At 41.9% G+C, this 27,896-nt stretch overlaps 2 protein-coding genes across 3 annotated transcripts; one reads left to right on the forward strand and one right to left on the reverse strand.

Annotated features, from left to right (window-relative positions):
• Positions 1-16,674: 16,674 nt before the first annotated feature.
• On the reverse strand, positions 16,675-20,388 carry LOC311115858 (RNA-binding protein 8A). Of its 2 annotated transcripts, none has more exons than XM_084157349.1 (6): positions 20,274-20,388; positions 19,379-19,438; positions 19,178-19,255; positions 18,857-18,993; positions 17,423-17,559; positions 16,675-17,174 (listed from the first exon to the last, which is right to left on the reverse strand). In XM_084157349.1, exons 1-6 carry the CDS (start codon positions 20,332-20,334, stop codon positions 17,126-17,128), a joined length of 522 nt encoding a protein of 173 aa, XP_084013475.1. In that variant the 5' UTR covers positions 20,335-20,388; the 3' UTR covers positions 16,675-17,125. The 2 variants fall into 2 exon arrangements, with proteins under 2 accessions (XP_084013475.1, XP_084013474.1); XM_084157348.1 differs by having other exon boundaries at positions 20,268-20,374.
• Positions 20,389-22,950: 2,562 nt separating this feature from the next.
• Positions 22,951-24,813, forward strand: LOC311116825 (type-4 ice-structuring protein-like). The gene is made up of 4 exons (XM_084157454.1): positions 22,951-22,985; positions 23,553-23,621; positions 23,905-24,022; positions 24,367-24,813. Exons 2-4 carry the CDS (start codon positions 23,576-23,578, stop codon positions 24,638-24,640), a joined length of 438 nt encoding a protein of 145 aa, XP_084013580.1. The 5' UTR covers positions 22,951-22,985; positions 23,553-23,575; the 3' UTR covers positions 24,641-24,813.
• The last annotated feature ends 3,083 nt before the right edge of the window (positions 24,814-27,896 follow it).

A 27,896-nucleotide genomic window follows, 5' to 3' on the forward strand; every position in this document is an offset into this window, starting at 1 on the left:
CCACACGATACTTTTTTGACTGAAATGTCCCAGTGTAGCTAACGTCAAATGGAAAAGGGAGAGTGGGAGAACCTTCATACGCCGATTGGCTGCAGAGAAAGTAGAGGTAGGCAATCGATTCAAGGCTAGGGATGGGGCGGGAACTATTCCTACGGTGAGGTCATCTGGGTGATGTAGCTGATGTGCAAATTTGTGCCTTCAGAAAGTATTCATACCCCTTGACCTATTCCACTTTTGTTTTGTTACAGCCTGAATTTTAAATGGGTAAAATATGGGTTTTTTTCTCACCCATCTACACACAATACCCCATAATGACAAAGTGAAAACATGTTTTTAGAAATGTTTGCAAATGTATTGAAAATGAAATACAATAATATTCATTTACATAAGTATTCACACCCCTTTGCTATGCCACTCCAAATTGAGCTCAGGTGCATCCAATTTCCTTTGATCATCCTTGAGATATCACTACAACTTGATTGGAGTCTACCTGTGGCCAATTCAATTGTTTGGACATGATTCAGAAAGAAACACCCCTGTCTATATAAGGTCTCACAGTTGACAGTGCATGTCAGAGGCAGACTACGGGAAGGCGATAAGGGGACTGAAAAAGATGGCGGAAGCGGAAGCGGATGATGATGATGATGAAGAAGAATCTAATGGCGGTAGAATCAAGGAGAATTGGAATGTTGTCCAAAAGAATGGAAAACGGAGCAACGTAGTGTACAGTGTTGAGACTGTCACTTTGTATCTAGTAGGAGTACGGTTTGTAAATGAGGAGCAGCTGATCGAATTACCAATCTTGAGGAATCAATTTGAGATATCCAAACTGGTGGAGAGAGTGCTGGGTAAAGTGAAGGCTGTGAGGATACGAGAGGCGGGCTTGTTTTGATTTTTTGTGCTTCTTCTGATCAGAAGAAACGCGTGTTGCGTCTCACCCGATTTGATAAGGTTGAAGTGTTGTGTGTGTCTCTTAGGAACAGGGCACCCCTCAAGGGGTTTATATCTGGCGTCTCGTGGGAAGTCGATGTTGAAGAGATGAAAAATATTCCTGGAGTGAATGATGCACGTCGGATGAATCTTGTGGTGAATGAAGAAAAAGTGAAGAGTCTGTCTGTTCTTTTGTTTTTTGATATGGATTCTCTCCCTACTCAAGTGCAGTTAGGGTATATTAACTACAGAGTCAGAGCATTTATCCCAAGACCAATGCAATCTGATCATTGTAAAGCTTTTGGTCATGTTTCAAGTTTTTGCAGAAGGGAGAAGCCGAGATGTCCGAGTTGTGGAAAAGATCATATCATGTGTTATAAAAGTGATGAACATGTGACATGTTGCAATTGTGGTGGGAACCATGAAGCCACGTCTTTCGATTGCCCCACAAGGGTGAAAGAGAATGAGGTGGCCAATGTCAGGGCTGTCCAGAGCATTTCATATGAAGCATCTGTTTGGATTAAGTTAGTTTCCCTATCACGTATGGATTTTATTTGTACCTTGTTTTGGTTTCAACCCGTCCAGTTGGGGGCAGCAATACACCTTTTTGGGTTGTAGTCCGCCATAAAATCCACAGAAGAAGAAAAAGACGACGACCTGCTTGTCAGAGGATTTTCGAGACAAGACAAGGGTTTCCACCGGGCACCGAGTCGAGATGGCCTGTAAGATGGTGGACAGGAAAAAAGGAGGAAAGTGGAACATATGAGTAAATATGGAGTGGGGGATTTCACAAGCCTTCTGGAAGACCTGATGAAGGAGAAGATGGCGGGCGGACAAGGAAAAAAATTAGAAAAGTGTAACACCTAAAACCCTCACAAACTTTTACAGATACACAATTGAGAGCATCCTGTCGGGCTATATCACCGCCTGGTAAGGCAACTGCACCGCCCGCAACCGCAAGGCTCTCCAGAGGGTGGTGCTGTCTGCCCAACGCATTACCGGGTGCAAACTACCCGCCCTCCAGGACACCTACAGCACCCGATGTCACAGGAAGGCCAAAAAGATCATCAAGGACATCAATCATCCAAGCCACTGCCCGCTATCATCCGGAAGGCGAGGTCAGTACAGGTGCATCAAAGCTGGGACCGAGACACTGAAAAACAGCTTCTATCTCAAGGCCATCAGACTGTTAAACAGCCATCACTAGCATATTAGAGGCTACTGCCTATAGACATAGACTAGAAATCACTGGCCACTTTAAGAAATGGAACATTAGCCACTTTAAATGTTTACATATCTTGCATTACTCATCTCATATGTATATACAGTATTCTATACTATTCTACTGTATCTTAGTCCATGCCGCTCTGACATCGCTCATCCATATATGTATATATTCTTAATTAATTCCTTACTTAGATTTGTGTACATTGAGTATATGTTGTGAAATTGTTAGATATTACTTGTTAGATATTACTGCACTGTCGGAGCTAGAAGCACAAGCATTTCACTACACCCATAATAACATCTGCTAAGCACGTAGAAGATGGCTGCCGTTTTACAGCCCTCTAACCAATTGTACTATTATGTGTGTTTTTCCGCGTTATTTGTAATTTATTTTGTACATAATGTTTCTGCCATCGTCTCTTATAACCAAAAAGAGCTTCTGGATATCAGGACAGCGATTACTCACCTCGTATTGGACGAATATTTTTTCTTCAACGAGGCGGCCGCGAAGGATATCATACAGACACCCGACAAGGCCCAAATCCCCGTCATTCGCGTGAGGAAGAGACGGAGATATCGTGGACGTAGATCGGGGTGCCTTGTAAGGATCCGACGGCGAGCGAGTAAACTGCCTCTTCCATCAATCCTATTAGCCAACGTTCAATCATTTGAAAATAAATTGGATGACTTAAGATTACGGTTATCCTACCAACGGGACATTAAAAACTGTAATATCTTATGTTTCACCGAGTCGTGGCTGAACGACGACATGGATTTCATACAGCTAGCGGGCTATACGCTGCATCGGCAGGATAGAACGGCTGACTCCGGTAAGACAAGGGGTGGCGGTCTGTGTATATTTGTAAACAACAGCTGGTGCACAAAATCAAATACTAAGGAAGTCTCGAGGTTTTGCTCGCCTGAGGTAGAGTATCTTATGATAAGCTGTAGACCACACTATTTACCAAGAGAGTTTTCATCTATATTTTTCATAGCTGTCTATTTACCACCACAAACCAATGCTGGCATTAAGATTGCACTGAATGAGTTGTACAAGGCCATAAATCAACAGGAAAACGCTCATCCAGATGCAGCGCTCCTAGTGGCCGGGGACTTTAATGCAGGGAAACTTAAATCCGTTCTACCTAATTTCTACCAGCATGTTAAATGTGCAACCAGAGGAAAAAAAACTCTAGACCACCTTTACTCCACACACAGAGACGCATACAAAGCTCTCCCTCGCCCTCCATTTGGCAAATCTGACCATAACTCTATCCTCCTGATTCCTGCTTATAAGCAAAAACTAAAGCAGGAAGCACCAGTGACTCGGTTAATAAAAAAGTGGTCAGATGACGCAGATGCTAAGCTACAGGACTGTTTTGCTAGCACAGACTGGAACATGTTCCGGGATTCTTCAGACAGCATTGAGGAGTACACCACATCAGTCACTGGCTTCATCAATAAGTGCATCGATGATGTCGTCCCCACAGTGACCGTACGTACATACCCCAACCAGAAGCCATGGATTACAGGAAACATCCGCACTGAGCTAAAGGGTAGAGCTGCCGCTTTCAAGGAACGGGACTCTAACCCGGACGCTTATAAGAAATCCCTCTATGACCTCCGACGAACCATCAAACAGGCAAAGAGTCAATACAGGACTAAGATTGAATCGTACTACACTGGCTCTGACGCTCGTCGGATGTGGCAGGGCTTGAAAACTATTACAGACTACAAAGGGAAGCACAGCCGCGAGCTGCCCAGTGACACAAGCCTTCCAGACGAGCTAAACCACTTCTATGCTCGCTTCGAGGCAAGCAACACTGAAGCATGCATGAGAGCACCAGCTGTTCCGGATGACTATGTGATCACGCTCTCCGTAGCCGATGTGAGTAAGACTTTTAAGCAGGTCAACATTCACAAGGCCGCAGGGCCAGACGGATTACCAGGACGTGTACTCCGAGCATGTGCTGACCAACTGGCAAGTGTCTTCACTGACATTTTCAACATGTCCCTGACTGGGTCTGTAATACCAACATGTTTCAAGCAGACCACCATAGTCCCCGTGCCCAAGGACTCTAAGATAACCTGCCTAAATGACTACCGACCCGTAGCACTGACGTCTGTAGCCATGAAGTGCTTTGAAAGGCTGGTCATGGCTCACATCAACAGCATTATCCCAGAAACCCTAGACCCACTCCAATTTGCATACCGCCCCAACAGATCCACAGATGATGCAATCTCTATTGCACTCCACACTGCCCTTTCCCACCTGGACAAGAGGAACACCTACGTGAGAATGCTATTCATTGACTACAGCTCAGCATTCAACACCATAGTGCCCTCTAAGCTCATCACTAAGCTAAGGATCCTGGGACTAAACACCTCCCTCTGCAACTGGATCCTGGACATCCTGACGGGCCGCCCCCAGGTGGTAAGGGTAGGTAACAACACATCTGCCACACTGATCCTCAACACGGGGGCCCCTCAGGGGTGCGTGCTCAGTCCCCTCCGGTACTCTCTGTTCACCCATGACTGCATGGCCAGGCACGACTCCAACACCATCATTAAGTTTGCCGACGACACAACAGTGGTAGGCCTGATCACCGACAACGATGAGACAGCCTATAGGGAGGAGGTCAGAGACCTGGCCGTGTGGTGCCAGGACAACAACCTCTCCCTCAACGTGACCAAGACAAAGGAGATGATTGTGGACTACAGGAAAAAAAAGAGGACTGAGCACGCCCCCATTCTCATCGACGGGGCTGTAGTGGAACAGGTTGAGAGCTTCAAGTTCCTTGGTGTCCACATCACCAACGAACTATCATGGTCCAAACACACCAAGACAGTCGTGAAGAGGGCACGACAAAGCCTATTCCCCCTCAGGAGACTGAAAAGATTTGGCATGGGTCCTCAGATCCTCAAAAAATTATACAGCTGCACCATCGAGAGCATCCTGACTGGTTGCATCACCGCCTGGTATGGCAACTGCTTGGCCTCCGACCGCAAGGCACTACAGAGGGTAGTGCGTACGGCCCAGTACATCACTGGGGCCAAGCTTCCTGCCATCCAGGACCTCTATACCAGGCGGTGTCAGAGGAAGGCCCTCAAAATTGTCAAAGACTCCAGCCACCCTAGTCATAGACTGTTCTCTCTGCTACCGCACGGCAAGCGGTACCGGAGTGCCAAGTCTAGGTCCAAAAGACTTCTCAACAGCTTCTACCCCCAAGCCATAAGACTCCTGAACAGCTAATCATGGCTACCCGGACTATTTGCACTGCCCCCCCACCCCATCCTTTTTACGCTGCTGCTACTCTGTTAATTATTTATGCATAGTCACTTTAACTCTACCCACATGTACATATTACCTCAACTACCTCAACTAGCCGGTGCCCCCGCACATTGACTCTGCAACGGTACCCCCCTGTATATATAGCCTCCCTACTGTCACTTTATTTTACTTCTGCTCTTTTTTTTTTCAACACTTTTTTTGTTGTTGTTTTATTTTTCCTTTTTTTGTTAAAAATAAATGCACTGTTGGTTAAGGGCTGTAAGTAAGCATTTCACTGTAATGTCTGCACCTGTTCTATTCGGCGCATGTGACCAATAAAATGTGATTTGATTTGATTTGACGTACAGTGGGGAAAAAAAGTATTTAGTCAGCCACCAATTGTGCAAGTTCTCCCACTTAAAAAGATGAGAGAGGCCTGTAATTTTCATCATAGGTACACGTCAACTATGACAGACAAATTGAGAATTTTTTTTCCAAAAAATCACATTGTAGGATTTTTAATGAATTTATTTGCAAATTATGGTGGAAAATAAGTATTTGGTCACCTACAAACAAGCAAGATTTCTGGCTCTCACAGACCTGTAACTTCTTCTTTAAGAGGCTCCTCTGTCCTCCACTCGTTACCTGTATTAATGGCACCTGTTTGAACTTGTTATCAGTATAAAAGACACCTGTCCACAACCTCAAACAGTCACACTCCAAACTCCACTATGGCCAAGACCAAAGAGCTGTCAAAGGACACCAGAAACAAAATTGTAGACCTGCACCAGGCTGGGAAGACTGAATCTGCAATAGGTAAGCAGCTTGGTTTGAATAAATCAACTGTGGGAGCAATTATTAGGAAATGGAAGACATACAAGACCACTGATAATCTCCCTCGATCTGGGGCTCCACGCAAGATCTCACCCCGTGGGGTCAAAATGATCACAAGAACGGTGAGCAAAAATCCCAGAACCACACGGGGGGACCTAGTGAATGACCTGCAGAGAGCTGGGACCAAAGTAACAAAGCCTACCATCAGTAACACACTACGCCGCCAGGGACTCAAATCCTGCAGTGCGAGACGTGTCCCCCTGCTTAAGCCAGTACATGTCCAGCCCCGTCTGAAGTTTGCTAGAGTGCATTTGGATGATCCAGAAGAGGATTGGGAGAATGTCATATGGTCAGATTAAACCAAAATAGAACTTTTTGGTAAAAACTCAACTCGTCGTGTTTGGAGGACAAAGAATGCTGAGTTGCATCCAAAGAACACCATACCTACTGTGAAGCATGGGGGTGGAAACATCATGCTTTGGGGCTGTTTTTCTGCAAAGGGACCAGGACGACTGATCCGTGTAAAGGAAAGAATGAATGGGGCCATGTATCGTGAGATTTTGAGTGAAAACCTCCTTCCATCAGCAAGGGCATTGAAGATGAAACGTGGCTGGGTCTTTCAGCATGACAATGATCCCAAACACACCGCCCGGGCAACGAAGGAGTGGCTTCGTAAGAAGCATTTCAAGGTCCTGGAGTGGCCTAGCCAGTCTCCAGATCTCAACCCCATAGAAAATCTTTGGAGGGAGTTGAAAGTCCGTGTTGCCAGCGACAGCCCCAAAACATCACTGCTCTAGAGGAGATCTGCATGGAGGAATGGGCCAAAATACCAGCAACAGTGTGTGAAAACCTTGTGAAGACTTACAGAAAACGTTTGACCTGTGTCATTGCCAACAAAGGGTATATAACAAAGTATTGAGAAACTTTTGTTATTGACCAAATACTTATTTTCCACCATAATTAGCAAATAAATTCATTAAAAATCCTACAATGTGATTTTCTGGATTTTTTTTTTTTTCATTTTGTCTGTCATAGTTGACGTGTACCTATGATGAAAATTACAGGCCTCTCTCATCTTTTTAAGTGGGAGAACTTGCACAATTGGTGGCTGACTAAATACTTTTTTCCCCCACTGTATGTGACCAATCAAATTTGATTTGATTTGACATGTTTTGAGTGAATATGGAATAGAGGATCACACAGAACTTTTAGAAGAGCTACAGAAGGAAATTGAACGTGACGAGAGTGAGGATGAATTAAATGTGGTGGCAGGTGCAGTGGTGACCGCTGAAAAGGAACTGAGTGTAGAGGGAAGCGGTGTGGTGAGGAAGGTTGGCATCAAGTGGAAAAAGAGGGATACGTGCTCCAGTAGCTCAGAGATGAAACCTGACAAGAGTGAGGGTGAAGCACCTGTGGTGAGGAACGCCGAGTTTGTGCCTCGTCCCGATTATGACAAGGATGATTCTGTCCCAGTGGGAGTGAGATTTGTGGAGAGAATGGATCCTTGTTTTCTGGCTGATCCATATGTGGTGTCAGGTTGGGTGGAGGAGAGGTTGGAGACTGTTGAGTTGGTGAAAGTATCTCGAAGTGGACTTTGTGTTTCTTCCATCCAGAGGGAGCGGGCGCTACAGACTATGTTACTAGGGACAAGAACTGTGACTTGCTTTGCTCTTCAGAGCAGGGCACCGTTGAAAGGAGTGATAACGGGGGTGGCATTAAGTGTTGAGGAAAATCAGCTTTAATGGAAGATTCCTAGTGTCTGTGACACCTGTCGTTTGGTGCGACGCAGACCCGGTGAAGACCATGATGAAACAGAAGACAATGTCTGACCTGCTGAATTTTGAGGCAGAGTCTTTGCCCGACAAGGTCAAGTTAGGATGTGTTAGTTATCCCGTGAGAGCTTTTGTTCCAAAAATACGACAGTGTTTTAGGTGCCAAGCTTATGGTCATGTTGCAGCAGTGTGTAGGAGGGAGATTCCTAGATGTGAGAAGTGTGCAGGAGGGCGTGAGATGAAGGAATGTGTAGTATCGGTGGAGAAAGTTATGTGCGTAAGCTGTGGGGGTGCCCATGGGGCTGGAGATCGGAGGTGTCCGGTGAGAGAAAGATAGGTTGAGGTTGCCAGGGTCAGAGTAGTACAGAAAGTGTGTGTGTGTGTGTGTGTGTGTGTGTGTGTGTGTATGCTGAAGCAGTGAAAAGAGTGGTAGAGGAAGATGGGTACAGGGTGAGGGATCCTAAATGGATTCCTATGAATAGGCAGAGACCAATAGAGAGGGCTGGGAATAATATGTGCTTCAGTAAGGTGGGTTTCTTAGCATTCATAGCAATGGTTGTCAACTGTACTGCATAAATGGAACGTAAGTCACAGAAAATAGAGGTTGTGTGGTGGCAGCTGCAGAGAAGTACTTTGGGATTGCGAGGTTTTACTGCAGAAGTTTTGCAGGGGGTGTTGAGTGGTAGTGTTCTGTTCTCCCAGACTGTTGGCCTCTAGTAGGATCAGATATGGTTAAGTAGTGGAATAGGGTGGTGTTCCTTTTTGTGAGGGCTAATAGTTGGCAGGGTAATTTTCCTTTTCTCCCAATTTTGTATTACCGAAAGTTAATGTAGGTAGGCCGTGACTGGCCTCACACTCCAGTACAGTAGGTGGCGGTGTATGCACCTAAAAGTTGGATGCGACCTGCCAACCCAATCCCAAAGAAGAAGAAGCCCACATCAGAGAAGAAACTATACCATGAAGTTCAAGGAACTGGCCGTAGATGTCCGACATAGAATTGTGATGAGGCCAGTGGCGACCCGTCATTCAGGGCAGGTGAGTTAGTAAAGCCGCATACAAACATGGTCTCTTTTTTGCTTTCTTGAAGAAGGCAGCTCCAAAATGCAGGTGTTTCAGCCTAGCTCAGTGCTTTCTGTTTTGGTGGGGCAGCCAGCAGAAAATATGGAGCGTAGGGGTTGGTAATGTTCTCTAGTTGCGCCGTGATTGGCTCAGTGTTCTGTCACTCATGGGGACACCATGTCACCGCAAAATCTACGGGTAGAGCTTGAAAATTCAAGCCCCTTGGGTGCTGCCATAGAGTTACATTAGAAGTGCCCATCCAAGAAGGCTCAAGGTAATTGGTCACAGATAAAATGTCAAATCACGTTATATCTACCGTAGCTTTGACTGGACTGATCATGTCAACGTCATACTTTCAAAATCTTAGCTAACAAGCTAGCAGACGTCATCATGAATTAATGTTGACAATCTACTGGCAAATCCTTTTCAATCCTTGTCATATGAAGATAAAAAATGAAGAGAAATTATAGATAAAATGTATCGGTGCTCATCGGCCAGTTGACATAAACATTACACAAGTTGGAAATCGCAAATTCAACAATGAGTGGTTTGGAAGGAATCAGTGGCTAACTGCAAGCATTGCAAAGCAATCACTAGCTTGATATTCAGGGGAGTGGGTGTGTGGTCCAAGTCTGGGTTTAAGGGTCTCCAAGCTTAAAATGATAAACATTCAACATTGGCCATGCTTGACTTCTACCGCGCTCAAAACAACTGGAAACTCGGAACTGGGAAATCTCAGACTTCAGTGAGTTCAAGACAACTGGGAACTCGGAAGAAAACGATCTCCAACTGGGAAAATATGTTTTGAAAGGTCATCCAACTCGGAATTGCAAGTCGGGAACTCGGGCCTCTTTCTAGAGCTCTGATCTGAAGGTCACTGACCTCATCATGATTCGACCTTGTTTTTTTCAGAGTTCCCAGTTGTCTTGAATGCATCATCAATTCAGAGAATGCCAGAATTTGATGACAAAGTTTGATGACAAAATTTCCCCACGAAAGACCGCCACGCCATCTTCCTGTTTGTGAGCACAGCACAACAAGGTGAGTCCAAAAATGTATTGTATGCTGCTGCATAAATAATGTAATATGCCAGGGAGATATGTATACTGTAGCTAAGAAAGTAATACTAAGTGTATGTTGTGTAGTAAGCTGTTAGTAGCCCATGTGCCTCACCCTAATAATTTGGTCCCTTTTCCACTCAACTTAGCCTACTGTTCTGACTTGGTGGTACACATGTAGCCTATAGCCTGTTTTAGAGAAATGTCATAATTGAATATTGTAAGAGCTTTCATTGTCTGCTTATATGCCCCCTTTTATTTATCCTACGGTTCTGACTTGGTTTACAGGGAGAATACTGTAAGAAAGGCCTATGTTATGAATTCTGTCGCTGTACATTTCATAAGTGCTGAACAATGATTCAGTTTTTCACAATTTCTGACATTTAATCCAAGTAAAAAGTCCCTGTCTTAGGTCAGTTAGGATCACCACTTTATTTTAAGAATATGAAATGTCAGAATAATTGTAGAGAGAATGATTTCTTTCACCTTTTATTTATTTCATCACATTCCCAGTGGGTCAGAAGTTTACATAGACTCAATTAGTATTTTGTAACATTGCCTTTAAATTGTTTAATTTGGGTCAAACGTTTCGGGTAGCCTTCTACAAGCTTCCCACAATAATTTTGGCCCATTCCTCATGACAGAGCTGGTGTAACTAAGTCAGGTTTGTAGGCCTCCTTGCTCGCACACGCTTTTTCAGTTCTGCCCACACATTTTCTATAGGATTGAGGTCAGGGCTTTGTGATGGCCACTCCAATACCTTGACTTTGTTGTCCTTAAGCCATTTTGCCACAACTTTGGAAGTATGCTTGGGGTCATTGTCCATTTGGAAGACCCATTTGCGACCAAGCTTTAACTTCCTGACTGATGTCTTGAGATGTTGCTTCAATATATCCACATAATTTTCCTTCCTCATGATGCCATCTATTTTGTGAAGTGCACCAGTCCCTCCTGCAGCAAAGCAAAGAGGCACTGAGTTTGAAGGTAGGCCTTGAAATACATCCACAGGTACACCTCCAATTGACTCAAATTATGTAAATTAGCCTATCAGAAGCTTCTAAAGCAATCATTTTCTGGAATTTTCCAAGCTGTTTAAAGGCACAGTCAACTTAGTGTATGTAAACTTCTGACCCACTGGAATTGTGATACAGTGAATTATAAGTGAAATTATCTGTCTGTAAACAATTGTTGGAAAAATTACTTGTGTCATGCATAAAGTAGACTATAGTTTGCTAACAAGAAACTTGTGGAGTGGTTGAAAAACAAGTTTTAATGACTCCAACCTAAGTGTATGTAAACTTCCAACTTCAACTGTAGTTATATTGACTACGTCAGTCCTAGCTTGCTCATTAATGTCTTAATCGAAATTACGGATTGCCTCTTATCCGCTCGTCGTCCCCTTATGCCATAGTTTGTACATCTCAATTGTCAGTAGAAACCACATTTGTTTAAGCAAGTCAGCCATGTTTTTTTCAAAGGCAGTAAATGACGCTGAATGAACTGTTTCGCTGCCAGACAAGGCTCAGCTGATAGCCAGGTGTAGCAGTGGTAAGGTTTTAGGACTGCTGTTGGGACAGCTTTATGTAGGCCCTAACAGTTTGTGGGCACCGTTTGTCACCGTTATAGTGCAATTAATATATTGTTTAGTGTTGTGTAGTGGCTTTGCTGGCATACATCTAAAACATTTGTTTGTTTGCCCTACCAAGATTTACATGCTAAAATCGCCACTGGATGAGGCATATAACTGGGGAAGGGTATAAAACAATTTCTAGAGTGTTTCATGTTTGCAAGAGCACAGTGGTCTCCATCATTGGGAAATTAAAAAAAATATGGAACTACCCAGACTCTGCCTAGAGCTGGCCATCGAACCCAACTGAGCAACCAGGCAAGAAGGACCTTGGTCAGGGAGGTGACCAAGAAGGACAACCATCTCTACAGCACTTCACCAATCTAGGCTTTATGGCAGAGTGGCCAGATTGAAAGCACTCCAGAGAAAAAGGCACATGACAGCACGCCAGGGGCCTCATTTATAAACCGTGCATATGTACAAAATATACACCAAAATGTGCATGCGCCAGTTCCCGCAAAAGTTGACATTTATACAAATGTACCTCCATGCAAACTTTAGACTATGCCTACGCACATCTGCTAGTTGTTAACATATTGTATTGAAAGCTGGCAAGTAAGTATTTAATGCAAATAGGGGATATGATAAAGCTTATTAATACAATACTAAAAACAGGAAAACAGATTATTCTTGCAACTATTCTTGTTTTAGATTTTATTTTTAGAATCTAAAATGATTAGACATAGGAATCTTATAATTAGACAGCAATATTTTCCCTATTTATTAAATTTTTCATAACCATTGCAAAAATATATTCCTCACTTTTTCTGGCCATGATGGGTTCATATTCCCGAAGGAGCCATACAACAAATTACCATGCGCATCTCTCATTTAATTTGACCAAGTAGCCTAGTAAATACAGCTGTGGAAAAAATTAAGAGACCACTGCAAATGTTTCTTAAATCAGCATCTCTACATGTATGACAGCCATTCCATTCCAGTGTCTGTTGAATTCCAACACAGGCACACCTCATTCTACTGAATTAGGTACTGATTAGGTGATCACATGAACCAAATCTTATTTAACGAGGAAAAGTATAAAAACCACTGCTGTGGTCATCACTATCCTCTTGCAATAGGACCAGCTGGATGGCAAAAACAGTGCTAATAGTACCTCAAAAGTAATATTAATAAAAAAAAATAACTATTGACCATGCCAAAAGAGTTGAAAAGGAAAGTTTTGAAAGGAAAAGAAGGGTTCAATTCTGGCTTTACTGGCAGAGGGATACAGTGAGCATCATGTTGCTTCCATCCTTAAAATTTCAAAGATGGCGGTTCATAAGAACAAGGTCAAGCAGCAGACATTGGGGACAACAAAGCTACAGACCGGCAGAGGGCGAAAACGACTCTACTGACCGGGATGACCGCCAACTAATTCGAATGTCACTCAACAACCGTAGGATGACATCAAGTGACCTACAAAAAGAATGGCAAACGGCAGCTGGGGTGAAGTGCACGGCAAGGACGGTTCGAAACAGGCTCCTAGGGGCAGGGCTGAAGTCGTGCAAAGCTAGAAAAAAGCCCTTCATCAATGAAAAGCAAAGAAGAGCTAGGCTGAAGTTTGCAAAAGACCATAAGGATTGGACCGTAGAGGACTGGAGTAAGGTCATCTTCTCTGATGAATCCAATTTTCAGCTTTGCCCAACACCTGGTCGTCTAATGGTTAGACGGAGACCTGGAGAGGCCTACAAGCCACAGTGTCTCGCACCCACTGTGAAATTTGGTGGAGGATCGGTGATGATCTGGGGGTGCTTCAGCAAGGCTGGAATTGGGCAGATTTGTCTTTGTGAAGGACACATGAATCAAGCCACGTACAAGGTTGTCCTGGAAAAAAACGTGCTTCCTTTTGCTCTGACATTGTTCCCCAACTCTGAGGATTGGTTTTTCCAGCAGGACAATGCGCCATGCCACACAGCCAGGTCAATCAAGTTGTGGATGGAGGACCACCAGATCAAGACCCTGTCATGGCCAGCCCAATCTCCAGACCTGAACCCCAATGAAAACTTCTGGAATGTGACCAAGAGGAAGATGGATGGTCACAAGCCATCAAACAAAGCCGAGCTGCTTGAATTTTGGCGCCAGGAGTGGCATAAAGTCACCCAACATCAATGTGAAAGACTGGTGGAGAGCTATTCCACCAAATATTGATTTCTGAACTCTTCCTAAGTTAAAACATTACTATTGTGTTGTTTAAAAATGAACATGAACTTATTTTCTTTGCATTATTCGAGGTCTGACAACATTGCATCTTTGTTATTTTTACCAGTTGTCATTTACTGCAAATAAATGCTCTAAATGACAATATTTTTATTTGGAATTTGGGAGAAATGTGGTCAGTAGTTTATAGAATAAAACAAATGTTATTTTTACCCAAACACATACCTATAAAAAGTAAAACCGGAGAAACTGATAATTTTGCAGTGGTCTCTTAATTTTTTCTGCAGGCTGTTTTTTTCAAGTTTTGTAATATCATAGGCAGCGCGGTTTATAATGCCTGTATACAGTCGAATTTAACAGCTGATATTTTACTTGGAGAAGATCTGCAAAGAGTGGGACAAAATCCCTCCTGAGATGTGTGCAAACCTGGTGGCCAACTACAAGAAACGTCTGACCTCTGTGATTGCCAACAAGGGTTTTGCCACCAAGTACTAAGTCATGTTTTGCAGAGGGGTCAAATACTTATTTCCTTCATTAAAATGCAAATCAATTTATAACATTTTTGACATGCGTTTTTCTGGATTTTTTTGTTGTTATTATGTCTCTCACTGTTCAAATAAACCTACCATTAAAATTATAGACTGATCATGTCTTTGTCAGTGGGCAAACGTACAAAATCAGCAGGGGATCAAATACTTTTTTCCCCTCACTGTACATTAGTGTCTCGTTTGAGAAACAGACACCTCACAGGTCCTCAACTGGTAGCTTCATTAAATAGTACCCGCAAAACACCAGTCTCAACGTCAACAGTGAAGAGGCAACTCCGGGATGCTGACCTTCTAGGCAGAGTTGCAAAGAAAAAGCCCAGTTGCAAAGAAAAATCTCAGACTGGCCAATAAAAAGAAAAGGTTAAGATGGGCAAAAGAACGCAGACACTGGACAGAGGAAGATTGGGAAAAAGTGTTATGAACAGATGAATCGAAGTTTGAGGTGTTCGGATCACAAAGAAGAACATTTGTGAAACGCAGACCAGATGAAAAGATGCTGGAGGAGTGCTTGATGCCATCTGTCAAGCATGGTGGAGGCAATGTGATGGTCTGGGGGTGCTTTGGTGGTGGTAAAGTGGGAGATTTGTACAGGGTAAAAGGGATCTTGAAGAAGGAAGGCTATCACTCCATTTTGCAACGCCATGCCATACCCTGTGGACGGCGCTTGATTGGAGCCAATTTCCTCCTACAACAGGACAATGACCCAAAGCACAGCTCCAAACTATGCAATAACTATTTAGGGAAGAAGCAGTCAGCTGGTATTCTGTCTATAATGGAGTGGCTAGCACAGTCACCGGATCTCAAACCTATTGAGCTGTTGTGGGAGCACCTTGACCGTATGGCACGTAAGAAGTGCCCATCAAGCAAATCCAACTTGTGGGAGGTGCTTCAGGAAGCATGTGGTGAAATTTCTTCAGATTACCTCAACAAATTGACAACTAGAATGCCAAAGGTCTGCAAGGCTGTAATTGCTGCAAATTGAGGATTCTTTGACGAAAGCAAAGTTTGAAGGACACCATTATTATTTCAATTAAAAATCATTATTTCTAACCTTGTCAATGACTACAGTTCCTATTCAAACTCATTTCATGTATGTTTTCATGGAAAACAAGGAAATTTCAAAGTGACCCCAAACATTTGAACGGTAGTGTACATATACTGTACATACATACATAACTGGAGGCTGCTGGGGAGAGAACGGCTCATAATAATGGCCAGAACGGAGCAAATTGAATGACATGAAACACCTGGAAACCATGTTTGATACCATTCCACCAATTCCGCTCCAGTAATTCCCACGAGCCCACTCCAGTCATTACCAGGAGTGCCACCAAAAACCTGTGATATGTATATATACTGAACAAAAATATAAACCCAACGAGTTACAGTTCATATAAGGAAATCATTAAATTGAAATAAATAAATTAGGGCCAAATCTATGAATTTCACAACTGGGAATACATATGCATCGGTTGGTCAGATACCGTGAAAAAAAAAAAATGGGCCTCAGGATCTCGTCACGGTATTTCTGTGCATCCAAATTGCCATCGATAAATTGCAATTGTGTTCGTTGTCCGTAGCTTATGCCTGCCCATACCATAACCCTACCGCCACCATTGGGCAATCTGTTCACAACGTTGACGTCAGCAAACCGCTCACCCACACGACGCCACACACGTGGTCTGCGGTTGTGGTCGGTTGGACATACTGCCAAATCTCAAAAACAATGTTTGAGGGTGGCTTATGGTAGAGAAATTAACATTAAATTATCCGGCAACTGCTCTGGTGGACATTCCCGCTCCCTCAACTTAAGACATCTGTGGCATTGTGTTGTGACAAAACTGCATATTTTAGAGTGGCCTTTTATACCCAGCAGAAGGTGCACCTGTATAATGATCATGCTGTTTAATCAGCTTCTTGATATGCCACACCTGTCAGGTGGATGGATTATCTTGGCAAAGGAGAAATGCTCACCAACTGGGATGTAAACAAATGTGTGCACAACACTTGAGAGAAATAAGCTTTTTGTGCAAATGGACAATTTCTGGGATCTTTTCATTCAGATCATGAAACATGGGACCAACACTTTACATGTAGCGTTTATACTTTTGTTCAGTGTATAAACACGCACACAAAAAAAATAACCATTTGTAACATCCTAACAAAACATAAAAATGATCATGGCACACGATTCACTTAAAATGTTTTATTCCCATGTAATACATTTAAAAAAAGCTGCACAAATGCCCAGTTTCCCAAAAGTATCTTAAGGCTAAGTTCATCATTAAAACCAAGGATCCTATGATTCTAACAATGAACTTAGCTTTAAGATGCTTTTGGGAAACAGGGCCCAGAACATAACCAAATTAAACCTTGAAACAGAATAGAGGGATCCATAAGAAAACATATCACTACTTTAAAACAGTTTTTTTAAGCAAACAAAGTTTCACTGATCATAGTGTATTTGGTGTTCTTTGTTTTAGTAATTTAAAAAAAAATTATGGCAACCCTGACATTTTGCTGAAACTACTAATAATTGACTCTAAAGCACACTTGTCAGGGCCATTTGCAATTAAACAGTTGATTACCATAGAGCCATCAGAGAAGTTAACGCTATTACATATCACAAATGTGGGAAGGGATCAACGTCGTCGCCTGTCTGGACTCCTGCTACGTCTACGTCCACCACCCCTGTGGGGAACAGCGGAAAGGTTTAACGCAACAAAACCATTTACAACACACTTCAAATTTACACACGTAAATCTACACTTGAATCAGATCTTTTTTTTATTTTTTTTATTCAAGTCACACCCCTGCACCCATTCTGTTCCCCTCTTCATATAGACTCAAACGGGTCACATCTTGTTTCAAGTGTTCTCGCATCTCCAAACCCCTACAATCACCCTCCACAGCAGACTACTGCTCACTATGACACTCACCTCCTCTTGCTCTTGGGAGGTCCTCTGACGAAGCCCCAGTCCACACTGATAGGCTGGCCCATCATGTCCTGGCCATTCAGCCCTTCCATGGCTGCCTGGGCTTCTTTGTACGTCTCATACTCCACCAGCGCATAACCCTGTGAAAAGGATTGATGTGCAAATCCATGAGTCAGTGATGAGAAAGTCCAATTCTAGCCTTAAATATTATGACGAGAAGGGCTTCCCCTTCTTGTCGTAACAGTCACAGGTCAATATGAGTACCTCTGTGAACCCAGACTAAAAAGGACAGGAAAACATACTGCAATACAGACATGGTAGGTGTCGCTGTATTCCTAATTATCCCACAACGTAAAATGGCAGATCGAGGTGAACGAAATGCGGCTAGTTCTTAATTTGCGTCGCCATGCTAGGTAGTTAATGGTAAAGCAGCCCACTGGATTCCCTGAACGTGTGACGCCTTGAGGTTGAGATGAGCAGCTGCAGGAAGTGTTGTGGAATTCAATGCCCTGCTATAGTCCAACCACACTGTACTTACTAACCATTTAATGATTGTACAGATATTGTTGGAATGCCAAAAATGGGTGAGGAGAATGCTTGTCGAATCCTCATCAATCTCATTTAAACTGTGCTGCAATTGACTAATAATGACAATAACAATTTTAGTGGTGGGAAAAGTACTCAATTGTCATACTTGGGTAAAAGTAAAGATACCTTTAATAGAAAATGACTAAAGTAAAAGTCACCCAGTAAAATACTACTTCAGTAAAAGTATCTTGTTTTAAATGTACAGGGGTGGGAAAAGTATTCAATTATCATACTTGAAGTAAAAGTAAATGCTATACTTCAAATTCCTTATAAAGAAAACAAGACTGCACGATAATTTTTTTGTAGACAGCCAGGGGCACACTCCAACACTCAGACTTAATTTACAAATGCAGTATTTGTGTTTAGTTAGTTCGCCAGATCAGAGGCAGTAGGGATGACAACGCGTTATTATTGATAGCTGCGTGAATTTGACCATAATTCTGTCCTGCTTGAGTATTCGAAATGTAACAAATACTTTTTGGTGTCAGGGAAAATGTTTGGGAGTAAAAAGTAAATATTTTCTTTAAGAACGTAGTGGAGTAAAAGTTGTCAAATATATAAATAGTTAAGATACCCCCCAAAAATACTTTAAAGTACTTTACACCACCGCATAATTTTCATGTCTGCTCTGCTGTAAAGCAAGTCACAATTTCAAACAAAAAGCACATTGTCATTTGTCCATGTTCAGTGTAATGCTGCCACCTTGTGTGGCTTAAAAGAGCATTGTACAACAAATTACGTAATTATGAAACTCACTATATTAACCAGGCAAATGAATCCTGCCAAAACAGGCCAAGCAACAAACCCTAATTTAAAATGTGCTGTGTAGATATGGGGATTCGGCCTAACCTTGAGGTAACCTGTTCTTCGGTCCAGGTTCAGATGTAGGTTCTTGATCTCTCCAAACTCCGCAAACTTGTCGTGGATGTCCTCCTCAGTGGCCTCCTCATGTACCCCAGTCACGAAAAGGATCCAACCCTCCACAGCTGAAAGAATCAAAAGACAAACATGTCTGTGTTAAATAACTGACTATGGTTAACTAGGGCTACCACCTGCTATAACACAATAAACTCATATTGGATGATGTACAAAACCACAGTTTCAAATCAACCCCCCATTCAGAAGTGACTGACAAAGGAATGTCCACCCTAGGTTGATCATGGCACTTACATCTCTGAGGGCCTGGCTCATCTCCATCCTGCTCCACTGTATCATAGTCCTCTCTCACTCTGGACCTCGCTCCCTCCTCTAGCACAGCAGAGAACAATGGGAAGAAATAGCATCATGCATCCTACCCAAAACATACAATTGGAAAAATTGGATTAGCAGAATACAGCCAGGTTAGGAGTCAGAACTGCAGTGGTAACTCACCTGAACCAAAACCTCGTCCCTTTCTCCTCTTTGCCTTCTCTTTTAACTTGTGGATGCTGTCTGGGGAATGAAAACATCAGAGACACACATTAGTCAACTGAAAGTGATAACTACTGATTTAACTACATTATAACTAACTAATAAATAGACTAACGCGTTGGTAAAAGACAGCTAGCTACAGTAGCTAACTCGACAGAAAAAAAAGTATAATAGCTAGTTGACAAGTTATTACCTTGACCTCACCTAGTGTAGTAGTTAAGTTAGCTAAATAGATTGGTCACATACAAGTTGAAAGGGTATTAGCTAGTAACGTATGATAACGTTGATCTTTGGATTGGTGTAGTTAGTAAATTAGCTAAACTAGTCATCTAGCTAACTAACGTTACCTTTCTAACGTTCGTTAGCTCACACGCTAATCACCATCTGTTTACAACAGTCGAACGAAGAAATGCTGATTCTGTAGTTGGCGAGTTATTAACATTGACCTCGCAGTTTCCAAACAAACTAACGTTAATTGCCCTACCTAGCTACCTTGGTGTTAGTTACGTTAGCCTGCTAACGCGTTAGCTCACAACCTAATCGCCATCTTTTAACAATGCCAAACGAAACTTTCTTTCAGTTCCTTTTACTCGTAACTTGAAAAGTGGCAACTATACACATTCGCTAGCTAACACCTATTTTCCTAAACGAAATAGGCACAATTCAAAAAGTTATTACCAACACTACATTAGCCAACCAGCGTGTTTGAATGGTTGCGAGGCCCAACAGGCATCCACGATTTGCCGATACTATTCACTCAGTTAGCCGAAAACTCCCCAAAAACGCACTATTAGCGAGTCCATGGTAAGCAACAAAAAAAAACTGAGAACTACTATTTCATAAATTTTACCATCACCATCCTCATCCATAGCAAAGTCCTCGCCTCCCGCTTCATGAAGATCTAATACGTCCGCCATGTTGTTAGCTGCAGTTTTTGCGCTGATGCGCGTGAACGTTGATAATATCCGGGAAGTATCCATGCCTGGGGACTATTCATTAGTCGGATTCCGATTTCAAAACGTTTTGTCTGTTGCTAAACGTTTAGCAACGGAAACAGTTTACTCCAAAACGAAAAACGTTTTGCAAAGCAAATTTGAGTTTCTATTAGACAAATTCAGGTATGTCTCTCCCCGTTTCGTTCTGTTTGCTCTGCTTGCTTCCATTTGGCTCCTAGAGTAAACAGTAAAGACAAAACGGTTTCTGTTGCAAAACGTTTTGCAACAGACGAAACGTTTTGCAATGGAATCTGACTAATGAATACACCCCTGTTATCAGAGACGGTAAAGAAATCATAGAAATATAATCCAATATATTATAATTAGAAATGTGAAATAATGAAAAACTGAATGAATAAATTAATACATGGGAATGGGCATGTATTGCTCCCACTGAATTATTTGTGTCAGTTAGTTTCTATTTATTAGTTGAATTTCACAGATTTAAATGGAAGGTAGCCTAGCGGTTAAGAGCATTGGACCAGTTAACGAGCTGACTAGCTGAAAAATATGTCGATGTGCCTTTAAGCAAGGCATTTAACGCTAATTGCTCATGTAAATCGCTCTGGATAAGAGCATCTGCTGAATGACTTAAATGTAAATGCTTTGACATTTAGGCCTGAGCAGGGACAGCACAGCACACATCACAACACCTAGGGAAAAGGTCAGCATAAAAATTCAAAATAACCTTGTGATGATAGGTTACTTGGCTAGAGATGAGTTATGCTGACTGCATCCATGATCCACCAAGCTGCCAGATGCCTAGAGAGAGAGAGAGATCTTCCTCAACAAAATAGGCTGTGCCTTCTGTAAGAAAGTTGCTGAAACTACCAATCTCAGCAAAATCTTTTCCCATTAGCCTATGCAGTGACTGCTGTCTTTTCTTTGCCTGCACTGTGCAGAATTTGCTAAACATTGCATTCCCTGTAGTGAATCATAGACTCCATACAAAGAAAGATGCAGAGATGGAACAAATAATGAAAGAACTTGGAAATACAAAAATGACTTTATCCATGAGTCGGAGGAGGGTGATATTTATGACAAATTGTTCAGTCAACATCTAGGGCACATGTGAACTATGTCACATTGGGATCTCTGGTCCAGCCAATCTAATTTACTGAGATAATTACATTCCTAGGAGAGATGCAAAATAATGAATAAAGTCATATTGCATTTTTTCTCTCTTAATGATGGGTCTGTCAGAGGATCATTCTTGCTGTATGTATGAATGATAATATGTATCATCATTACCTTAGATTACCCAGTAGAGAAAGATAATCCAACAGTACAGAAAACCCTGGACATTGACCACATTAATCTATATAGCATGCGACTATAGGAGCACATGCCAGTATCTCTGTTCTCAATCTACAAACTGAATAGGACATTTCTGCTCTTTTGCTGACTCCAACTGACCTAAACCAAACCATAAAACAATGCAATTACCATTAGTTGCACATCATTACTGAAATAGATGTCCTCAGCAATAACAAGTTCATATACAAACAATGTATCTACCATTCCCCTGATGTGATGGGTTTATCTGAGGCCCTCTGTGTTTCTGCCTGGTACTGTAACAGTAGTAATGTGCAGTGATGCAATGGCTGATATTACTGTTCTAAGGGAATGACCGACCTGGAAAGTAGAAAAGGTGTTGTCAGTCGTGTAACTATCAGCCTTTTTTAAGAAATGTGTGTTTAATGGCTGTGTATAAAGACTTGCTCTTTAGAAGGGTTGGGGTACATTCAAATTGAAGTCAGTCAATTCAGAAAGTGATTTGAATTTAAAATCCCCAAATCCCAAAACCTTTGACATAAATAGCATCCCATTTTCAGTTTATTGAGAAGTCATTGACAACAAGATGCCCTTTTTCAATTATTGAATTGGAATTTCAGTTTACTGGTATCAGCCAGACTAGAACTTACTGCCTTCAATTCGAATGGACCCCAAGCCTGGTTAACATGCACACTACCAAGCTTCTCTCATTTGTGTTGCTGGGAGTAACTGCCCCAAAATCAACGTTATTTTTCTATAAAAATGGTAGCTCTGCCAATCATTTAGAAAATGAGTTGATAATAAACCCCAAAACATTGGAAACAAATGAATGAGGGGAAAAAGGAAATGATCCATCTTCCAACTGCCATATATTTTAACCCAAATGAAAAGAGGGGGGTAACCTAAAATGTATACCCAAATAGTTAAAAAAAAATATTCAAGAAATAATTAATCTATTAATGATTGCATTAAGCCTACACAATGAAGGGATGACGGGATAGGTTGGATTGAATGCCACTTTTTGATTCAATCAGTAATACGTGTTTTAACTGTGGTGCAAGCATCTTATCTCAGACCCAATCAACACACACACTTGGACTTTGTGTCATTATTGTGACAGGCAACACATCAAGGTTCATCAGCCAACACTACGCATTTGCACATTCCACCTGAGGTCACTCTCTTACATGGAGTAGCCAATAAGATTTGGGCCAGACCCCTTTTGTCCAGCAGGAGCTATAAAACCCCTTGGCCCCAGACACAACGTACCATTAGGTCCAAGAACCCCAGAAGTAAAGGTAAGTCTTCCATGGTTTTCTCTGTCTGATTCCCAATGTATCAGTATATTGGTTTAACACTTAAAGTTTAGGCTCATAGCTCTTGTATGTATACAGAGTGTCGAGTGTGTCTTTTTTAGAACTATTTATTAGTGTAGTAGCCTCAAGAGGGATACATCTAAGTACTGTAAAGTTTTCATTATGACTATATGGTTAAATATGATACCAATTTCTACTGAGATCTTAATGAGGTCAGAGTTGGTGGAAACCACATAACATGGATTTCATCACATTTAGCTGGTTTCACCTAGGATAAGTCCCCTAGTCCCCTGTAGCTCAGTTGGTAGAGCATGGCGCTTGCAACGCCAGGGTTGTGGGTTAGTTTCCCACGGGGGGCCAGTATGAAAACGTATGCACTCACTAACTGTAAGTCGCTCTGGATAAGAGTGTCTGCTAAATGACTAAAATGTAAATAAGTGCAACTGAAAGTGAATAGAATGTCTTTGAGTGTCAATCGTCATGTAGTGTACGATGTTGCATCTGAAACTCCCTGTAGTCGTCCTAATCCTCTTGTCTTCTCTCCTGTAGATCCACCTTGCCCAACAGCAATCATGAAATTCTCTCTCGTCGCCGCCCTTGTTGTTGTGCTGGCCATTGGTAAGAATTCATTACATAAATTGTTACGCAACAAATGTTTTTTTTAATGACTTTCTATCTTTCTATATACCTAATACTACTCATGAATAATAATTGAGTAACACATAACTGGTAAACAAAATAATTCAGAGGATAAATATTTATTTGAAAATCAAGACCTTCACTCCTCTGCTAATCTATAACCTATTTAATGATAACTACATCCATCCTTGTTTTCTGACTGAATTAATACTGTGTAGTGAGTGTGTGTAATAAGTGTGTTTTTTGTGTGTGTTTATGACAGGCTGTGAGTCCAGTTCCCTGGTGAAGCGTGACATCCCTGCTGAGATCGAGACTCTCACCAAGTACTTCCAGGACGCCATCGAGAAAGTGAAGTCTCATCAGCTGATCAGCCAGGCTCAGTACGTCACTGACCACCACACTCTTCCAATAGAATAAAATAGAATAGAATAGAATACTTCTCTTGAGGGGAGATTTTAATGCAGATCAACAAAATAAGTACCATCAACTCTGTATGGAGTTGAATCTCTTCACGTTTAAGATATCAAGTAATTCTAAATAGATCACTCATTCAAATTGTTACTATTCATTTTATTTATTTGTAACATTGTACTTGACAGGGATATTACATTTTAAACATGTCTGTTTTCACATCAATACCATAGAGTCAGCTTTAAAGCTAGCTTGCTCCCTGAGCCTACAGCTTTTGGAAAACATCTCTCTAAGTGTGTCTCTCTACCCATAGGGGTTACCTGGAGGAGGGTAAGACTCAGATCATGCCTCTGACCGACAAGATCCAGGAGCATGCTGAGAAGATCCAGGAGCACATGAAGCCCTTCGTCAGTGACATTGAGAAGCAGGTGCGTCCCATGGCTGATAACCTGCAGGCCCAGTTCATGCCCCTGGTCGACAAGATGCAGGCCCAGTTCAAGCCTCTGGCTGATGACTTGCAAGCCCAGATGGAGCAGCTCTTCCAGACCGTGGTTGACCAGACCAAGGCTCTACTCCCCACCCAGTAAAGCTAACGTAACATCCCCATAGCTTGGGTTCACTTTTTGTTCAGCCCAGACCGTAGAAAGGAAAAACCATCTCCCCTCTGTCTGTTTCACCTGTGTCAAGTCCACCTCAGTCCTTCTCTTGAAATCATCTTGAAATTATGCTGAAATTTCACCAATAAAGGGCTTGAAAAGTGGCCATTTAGTCTGTGATTGTTTTCTCTATGGTTCACCTGGATACATTTGCATTTAAGTCATTTAGCAGACGCTCTTATCCAGAACGACTTACAAATTGGTGCATTCAATTTATGATAGCCAGTGGGACAACCACCCATTTTTTAATTTTTTTTTTATAGAAGGATTACTTTTAAAGCACTGTGTACTGCTGTATAATTTATTGAAGGTTAAAGGTCAAATTATGGGGTTGAAATTAGATACATTTCTGGGCAGAATTGGATGGGAAGTGCTTATTGAAGTGCAAGTCAATATTTGTTTTGATATACTGACTCTATCATATAGCCTATAAGCAGAGTTGGGTAGGTTCCTTTCTAAATATAATCTGTTACAGTTACTAGTTACCTGTCCAAAATTGTAATCAGTAACGCAATTTTGGATTACCCATACTCAGTAACGTAATCTGATTACTTTCAGTGACTTCTTTGATTACTTTCCCCTTAAGAGGCATTAGAAGAAGACAAAAAGGATCCATCAAGCACATCTGGTGTGTCATCATAGTGGTCTCTGAATTGTGGTCAGACCAGCTCAGGTGGAGCAAACTACATTTGCGCCTTTTTTCAATTTTTGAATTGAATGTCATTGAGAAAACAGAAAGGTGTCATAATGTATTTTTTCGCAAGCATCCTTTTTGAATTCAAAAGTAATTCAAGAAGTAATCATCTAGTTTTTCAAACGTATCTGTAATCTGATTACACAATTTTTGCTGGAACTACTTTTTTGTAATCAGATTACATGTAATCAGTTACTCCCCAACCCTGCCTATAAACCCGAGTTGTTAATATTCATAAAATAGTCGTTTGCCTTGGATGGAGCTTTGCCTCAGCTAAATTGAGATTATTATATTAAGGTCATTGACTGTGACCTAGATCTACTACATTTTACATTTTAGTCATTTAGCAGATGCTCTTATCCAGAGCGACTTACAGTTAGTGCATACATAATTTTATTTTTTCCTACCCCCCATGGGAATCGAACACACAACCCTGGCGTTGCAAACGCCATGCTCTACCAACTGAGCTACATTCCTGCCGGCCAATCCCTCCCCTCCCCTGGACGACGCTGGGCCAATTGTGCGCCGCTCCATGGGTCTCCCGGTCGCGGCCGGCTACGACAGAGCCTGGATACACACACTCATTAATGCATAGAATGTCCAAAAGACGACAAGGAAAATCTGATCTGACTGACTAGATAAGTGGTGAAATATTATTGCTTGTCCTTTGTCTTGATGATACCATAGTTCTGTTGAATTGCCTTAGCAATAGGGACATGCGTGGACTACAAAGTGCATTGAAAAATAAAATGTTACAAAAACTCAGAAAAGGGCACTAATATGCAGTCACGGTTACACATTTATTAAGCTATAACTGATTTACACTGTGGACAGGGACTTGAGGCAAGCCCCTCGATGTCGCGGAAACCATCATCTATGAGCTGATCCATGCACTCACGGCAGAAGTGGTGACCGCAGGGATGCCGCCAAAGTCTCCAGTGTCGAAAGCGACCGCAACGCTGACAGTCGCGCAGCACAGTTGTGTATCGGAGAAGCCTGACATGAGTGACTTCAGAGGAATAGCCCACAACGTAACTGAAGGGGGTAAAAAAGTATATATATATATATTTTTTTTTATAGTGCAATTCATAGGCCTAATCATCATCACGACATCACCATCACATTCTTAAACCCTAATTCTACTGAGCTCGCCAGTTTGTAGTCCTAAAAACCGGAAATGATTTACCTCTGTTTCGTTCAGCCATTACTATGGGCAAAATAAATGAGGAAAGAATAAGGTTTTGGAATAAACGCCGAAAATAAGGTCCGAGGTTAAAATGAGATTTTACACGTTTGTTCTATAAGATATCAGTCAGTTAACGTGAACTTTATGAATTCTAACGCCTGTATGTGCGTTATGTTTTTTTAAATTACATTAATGCTTAAAATTATTCACAAAAAGTGATGTTAGCTGATGAAGATTACCTCAGAGAACAAAAATGTATAAACTCTCCTAAGCCTGTTTTTACCACAGACCTTTTTTTCGGTGTTTATCCAAAACCCCTACAAAAACTCCATTCATTTTCCCATAGGCTTTGTTCAACGAACCTTTTTTAATTTTATTTATTTATTTACATATATATAATTTCGTGATATCCAATTGGTAGTTACAGTCTTGTCCCATCGCTGCAACTCCCGTACGGATGGCAGAGTTAGTGCCTACAAAAAGACGTCATCACTATTGCGCTCTATATCATCACCACCACCACCACCACCAACATCATCATCATCATCATCATCATCAGCGTGCCCGAATGGGCATTCGGGACGCTGACCCCTCCCACTTCAGGTAGACTAGACACTAGACTAGAGTGTTGTCCGTGCATTCGCAATGTAAGTTCACGGCTTATAATCATCATTGATATAATATAATATGCCATTTAGCAGACGCTTTTATCCAAAGCGTCTTACAGTCATGCGTGCATACATTTTTAGGTATGTGTGGTCCCAGGGATCAAACCCACTACCCTGGCGTTGCAAGCGCCATGCTCTACCAATTGAGCTACAGAGGAAATACAAATGCATTGCAGTTTTAAATGGAAAGTTTATTTAAGTTTTGACAGACCTAAGTTGACCTATTTTAAATTTGGTGTAGGCTTACCTGTCTTTCGAATTTTGTCCTCAACGGGCAGCAAGGGAAGATGGAAAACATCACTCTCCAAAATCTCTGCAGTCCCTTCCATACTCTCATTGCTTTGGAAAGTCAATGGAAAAGGGTGAAGGGGTCTGCAACTGAACGAGACAAAGAGTTAAGGAATGAGGCAGTGGTGTTTGCTTAGCCTAGGCTACAACTCCCCAGATATTGTAACTTTAATTTAGGCCTGCCTACCTACAGATATCTCTATTTTAAATAACAAAAAAAACTACTCTACATCATAATGGAGAGATGGTTGCAAGTTATACATCCTTTAAAAAGATGTATACACATGTTGATATGGGACCTGTATATTAGGGCTTTTTGTCTCAAAGCAATGAGGTAGACCATGACTTGTT

This window comes from Coregonus lavaretus (genome assembly GCF_964263955.1).
Source record: "Coregonus lavaretus genome assembly, chromosome: 3".
Lineage (NCBI taxonomy): Eukaryota > Metazoa > Chordata > Actinopteri > Salmoniformes > Salmonidae > Coregonus > Coregonus lavaretus.